Source organism: Tasmannia lanceolata, unplaced genomic scaffold (assembly GCF_043159265.1).
Source record: "Tasmannia lanceolata isolate RefF3 unplaced genomic scaffold, GAP_Taslan_0.1 ptg000044l, whole genome shotgun sequence".
Taxonomy (NCBI): Eukaryota; Viridiplantae; Streptophyta; class Magnoliopsida; order Canellales; family Winteraceae; genus Tasmannia; species Tasmannia lanceolata.
Window position 1 is genome coordinate 20,910,483 of NW_027518721.1, and position 5,869 is coordinate 20,916,351.

Genomic DNA, 5,869 nt, shown 5'->3' on the forward strand with positions numbered 1-5,869 from the left:
AATTTAACCAAGGTGATTTCAGGTGTTTAGTGCGAAATTGATCCCATGCATTCCTAGCAGAGAAATCCCCAGCAGTGTCAGGCATCCACACAAGTTTGTTTGAGTTGGCTGAGTTGAATAAGGATTCAAGAAGGAATAAGGATTCAAGAAGGAACTTCTTTTCGTCTCTAAGAGAGGGTTTGTCTAGAATTGGGTTCCAACCTTCAGGACTGTGTAGCTGGGAGAGAAGGGAAAGGGAAGAAAGAGCTGAGTCAGTATGACTTTTCGAGATGTGGGAGGATAGAATGCCATTGGGGTGCCAGGGTTGATTCCACAAATCAATCTGCTCTTCCTTACCCACAAGATAACAAGTGTAAAGGCTGGCCAATTCCCTTACTCTGAAGATGCTCCTTACTGCCCAAGAAGGTTTTGATGGGAGTTTCATAACCCACATGTTTCTATTTTTTATGTACTTGCTATTAAACAAAGAGTTCCATAGAGAGGGCTTCCCTTCCAGGATGTGGCAAAGGAGTTTTAGTTGGAGAGCTTTGTTGACATCTCTAAGCTTTCTGAGCCCCAAACCTCCTTCAGATTTTGGTCGACAAATCTCATCCCAATTTGTAGTGTGAATTCTTTTCTGCCCTCCATTTCCATCCCACAGAAAGTCCCAAAAAATTTTTTCAGTAGAATCTAGGACCCCAGCAGGAGTGCAGAAAGCAGAGGACCAGAAGATCTGGTAGGAGTTCAAGATTGTTCTGATAAGCTCTAGTCTACCAGCAAATGAAAGAAATGTGGTAACCCAACCTTGGATTCTTTTCCTTATTCTTGTAATGAGGGGCTGACAATATGCTTTTGATAGTCTGGAGGTGAAAAGAGGGAGACCCAGATATCTAACATGCATATGGCCTTCCTGGACTTTCAGTTTCTGAACAATTTGGCTTTTCATCCTGTTACTTGTCCCTGCAAATTTTTTTTTTCACATTTGGCCATATTCGCTGCCAGGCCAGTGATCGCTTCAAATTTCCTAAGGCATGAGCAAATGGTTTTTGCATTCAGAGTAGAAGCTGAAGTGAAAATCATCAAGTCATCAGCAAAAAGGAAATGGGAGACTGAGATAGGACCTTGAGTGATGGGAGTGGTGAGTTTGCCCTTCAAAAGAGCATTTTCTAGAATAATTGAAAGGATTTCCATAATGAGACAGAAGAGGAGGGGGGACAGGGGATCACCTTGTCTGAGCCCATTAGAGGATGTGAATCGCCCTTGGGGGTACCGTTAACAAGGATAGAGAAGGTAGGACTTGAAATGCATTGGAGAATCCAGCCAATCCAGGTATCATTAAAGCCTTGCTTGATCATAAAAGCAATGGGAGAGTTCCTCTTTATGCTGTCAAAGGCTTTAGCAAGGTCCACTTTGAGGTAGAAGGAAGGGGTAGCAGAGCTTAGGTGGAAGTTGTGGAGAAGGTCATGCGTGAGGAGGATATTCTCTTGGATTTGCCTTCCCTTTATGAAGGCAGACTGAGCTGGGTTCACAAGCTTATCAATCACTTTTTTTAGCCTAGAAGCCAAAATTTTGGTGATTGTTTTTTAAACAAAATTGCAGAGGGAGATGGGCTGGAATTTTGAAGGGGAGGTGGCATCTGGCCCTTTGGGGATCAAAGAAATGAAAGTGGAATTCACCTCTTGAAGGAGTTTAGCTTTGGAAAAGAAGTTTTGAATTGCTAAGATGAAATCAGGTTTAATCAAATACCAGAAAGATTGGAAGAATTACATTCAAAATCACATATTCAATTTCCTTCTCAGTAATGGGAGACGTAAGGGACTCTGCTTCCTCATAAGATAGTTTTCTTGATGGCTCAGGGATATCTAAGGTGCAATGATGATTCTTGTTTAGAAGATTTTTTATCCCAAAAAGCTCTCGTAAGCACATTAGAAAAAGAAAGACAAGCTAATTTAGTGCAATTAAAGATTATTACAGTTCCCAAAACGCTCTTGTTAGCCCATTAGAAAAGGAGAGACAAGCTAATTTAGTGCAATTATTAAAACATGGTTGTGCTATTATCATTTCCCTATGACAATTACAGTTAGGGTTGCAACTCGGGTCGGGTTTTCTAGAGCCGTACACTACCCGAGAAATTATCTCGGGTCGGGTCCGGTTTTTTTTTTTTTTTTTATTATTTAGCAAAGGACAATGACTAATTTCAAAGATTGTAGAAAACTAAAAATTTTCACTGCAAATATCTCTAGATTTACATCATCAGACTATAAATATAAGAAAGAAGCTACCTTTTCACATCACAAACATGATCAACCCACTGAAAACAATTATATCAATATATTAGAAAATAACAAGCTATGTTAATCAGGAGACATTTAAGAAGGTCACAACTAGGGCTGCAACAGGGTCAGGTTGGGTCGGGTTTTTCAAAACCCTAGCCCAACCATAGCCCATCCCTGGAATCCATTATCTCGACCCTGACCCTAAGTCAGGGCCGAGAAACCTCAACCCATTGCCAGCGCTACAGGGCTCAGTGCTGGCCCTGGCCCGCCCTGATTGGCCCTGATTGGGCAGGGCCGGGCTGGCCCTAATTAACCCTAGTGCAAATACCTGTTAAGAGTGCCAAAAATAAAGCAACCACTTATCATATAGAACAAAATGATCAATAAACAGAGAAGGAGAACAAAATAAGACAATATGAATTCAACAACATGACGGGCAACATAGACAATTAATAATAATAATCTAAATAAACATCAATCCAAGATAATAGAAAACATTAGTAAAAGAAACATGCACAGATGGTTCAATTATATAATAGAAAACTTAGGGTCGGGCCGGGTCAGGGTACCGAGGCAATAACCCAGAACCCGACCCGAGTCAGGATCTAAAAAAATGAACCCTGACTCGCCCTCAGGGTTGGAAAATCCAGCCCTTACCCCGAACACAGGGTCAGCGTGGGTCAGGGCTGACAAGGCCAAACTTGCACCCCTAGTCACAACAGTACACTTAAGTCGGGTCAGGTTACGGGTTTTTTTTTTCTTTAAACCCTACCCGACACAAGATTGAGCCTGGGTTTTCAAGCTGAAACCCAACCCAACTCAAGACCCATAATTTCTAAACCCGTACCCGACCAAGTTGCAACCCTAATTACAGTACTCTACCCGATAAATTATAACCTCGTTCTTTTGGGGAAGAAATTCGCTTCGCTTTCATTTCTCGCTCATCTCTTTTTAGGGTTTTCCAAATCTAGGGTTTTCTCCCAAGACTGAATTTTCTGTTCATATTTTTGCACCTGCAGGTATCTTCATCTATCTAATATTCCTCTCTATTAGAATATTGCTTAATCGAGATTTCTGGTTTTCTCTCTATTTTTTTTCCCTGTTCTTAACAATCGTTTATACGAATCCGATCTGACTCTTTTAGTTAGGGTTTTTACATATGAAGTCTTGTTCTTTATGTTTATCTTTTAATTCTTCCCATCCTTGATTCAAGTTGATTATTATTATTTTATTTTCTTCCGATTATAAACTGATGCTAATTATGAACTGCTCGAATTTCTAGCCCTTAATATTGTGAATCTAACTGTTATAAGACTTTTAACCTAGCTATGTTTCAGATTGATTTTTTCACATGAGATGCTTACTTTATAAATTGCTCATTTTCTTTTTCTTTTTTTGTTATTTTATTTTAATTTTTTTGATCAGTCGATACATGTCGGATCCCGTGGAATACCACTGTTTTATCGGTGGCCTTTCATGGTCAACATCTGATAGAAGTCTGAAAAATGCGTTCGAGAAGTTCGGTCATCTTGTTGAGGCCAAGGTAAAATTTGGTGATCTATCACATGGTTTTGTTTCTTTGCTTCTCTATATATTATTTTTTGAAGTGATCACGATGTAGTTTAAGAAAACAAAATTATAGTCCATGTAATTCAGCTTCGCACCTTAGTAATTCCCATATGCGTATCATTCTTTACTGCATTAGTAGTATTTAGGGGCAGACCGAAAACAACTTGGGTAGAAACAGTGAGAAAAGACTTGATGGCTAGGAACATAACAAAGAACATGACATAGGAGAGAATGGAAGAAAATGATCCATGTCAATGAACCCAACTAGTGTTAGGATTAGACTTAGTTAATTTGAGCCGCGTAGATTCTTTCACCTTCATCATGAAGATTTTCTAAAGGATTCATTAGCCGACCCCAACTGGTTTTTGCGGCAAAGGCTTAATTGAGTTGAGTTGAGTTATTTTTTTCCCCAATTACATGACCACTTTTTACCAACATATTGCCAATGTTCATTGAGTTCACATGGACCAACTTGTATCTCAACAACAGCATCAGTGTCCCAGAAGCGGTCCTGTTTGTCCATGGATTTTTTTGTCAAGAAATTGCAAGAAAAAATGATTTTCTGTGCTAATACTATAGTTGTCTCCTTTCTGCTGCAAATGTGGCGGAGGAGCAGAGTGTGTAAGTATCACTGACATATGTGCTTCTCCAGTATTGCAATGCACTTGGGTTTTCAAGTTACTGCTTATTTACCCATTAAAGAAAATAGCAATATAATTTGATGAAGAACTTGGCATAGGTAACCGGGGTATCAGGATCCACTATATTTGGGACTAGGAAGCAAGAATGCTGCTTTAGAATTTTCATAGCTTTTGTTACTTTATATTACTATGGGAAATTGAATGGTTGGCTGCTTTATGGTCATGCTCAATGTGATATTTGATGGAAGAAGTTTTTTTTAAGTCTTTGACAATACCTTTAAAAGTTTTTTTTATTTTTTGGCTTACTGCAGATAGTTGTGGACAGGTTCTCTGGTCGCTCACGTGGATTTGGGTTTGTCACTTTCGATGAAAAAACAGCAATGGAAGAAGCTATGGAGGCAATGAATGGTATGGATCTTGATGGACGGGCTATTACCGTGGATAAAGCACAGCCACAAGGCTCTGGCAGAGACCGCGATGGTGACTATGACCGTGGTCACGATCGTGGCCGTGACCGTGGCCGTGATCGGGACTATGGTGGGGGACGAAGTTCTGGCGGTGGAGAGTGCTTCAAATGTGGCAAGCCAGGGCATTTTGCTAGAGAGTGTCCGTCTGGTGACGGTGGGGGAAGAGGTGGCAGATACAGTGGCAGGGATGATAAGTATGGTGGTAGTGGTGGTAGCAGCCGCTATGGCCCTGATCGCAATGGGGACCGTTATGGGGGACGCGACAAGGATGGGGGTAGTCGTGGGGGATCGGGAAGTGACCGATATAATCGCGATCGTTCAGGTCCATATGAGCGTCCTGGTCAAGGAGGCTATCGTTCCTGATGAAGTGATAGTTTCTGCGCGAGGTATGCAACATATACCATACCATCGCTTATTTGTGAATTATAAATATCATAACTCAAGGTCCTTAGTTTTAATTCATGTTGCAGTCAAGGAGCCTATGTTGCTGTTGGTCTGAGAAGGACGGTGACAATGAACCTTGCTACTTGGTAGTGTGAGAATTGGCAGGAATATTATGGTTCAACTATCTTTTATTGTGTCAGATGCTCATTTAATGTTTTTGGACGGAGTGCCTCCTTATGCTTGCTTGACATGAATATTGGATTTGGTCTTTTACTCTTTGAATGCCGTTGTTGCTGCTGGATTCTAGATGATTTCGTAACGTAATTAATAGCATTTCTGGATTCTTCATATGGTGTTAATCTGGATGTCTGTGGAGGGTTAGTGATGATAACGACTAAGGGTGAAGCATTTCCTGATTCCACTAAGATAAATTTTTGTGCTCTATCTTTGGTGGGGTCTTCTGACCTGGGGATTATAAGCAGTACTAAAATAAGAACAAATTCTCTTCTGGCTTTCATGTTCTTCCCTCAAACATGGTTTTTTACCAAATCAT

At 40.5% G+C, this 5,869-nt stretch overlaps 1 protein-coding gene across 1 annotated transcript; it reads left to right on the top strand.

Annotated features, from left to right (window-relative positions):
- Positions 1 to 3,096: 3,096 nt before the first annotated feature.
- Positions 3,097 to 5,664, top strand: LOC143863908 (glycine-rich RNA-binding protein RZ1A-like). Its single transcript, XM_077374690.1, has 4 exons — positions 3,097 to 3,274; positions 3,681 to 3,798; positions 4,777 to 5,318; positions 5,403 to 5,664. The coding sequence occupies exons 2-3, from the start codon at positions 3,688 to 3,690 to the stop codon at positions 5,293 to 5,295; spliced, it is 630 nt and encodes a 209-aa protein (XP_077230805.1). The 5' UTR covers positions 3,097 to 3,274; positions 3,681 to 3,687; the 3' UTR covers positions 5,296 to 5,318; positions 5,403 to 5,664.
- The last annotated feature ends 205 nt before the right edge of the window (positions 5,665 to 5,869 follow it).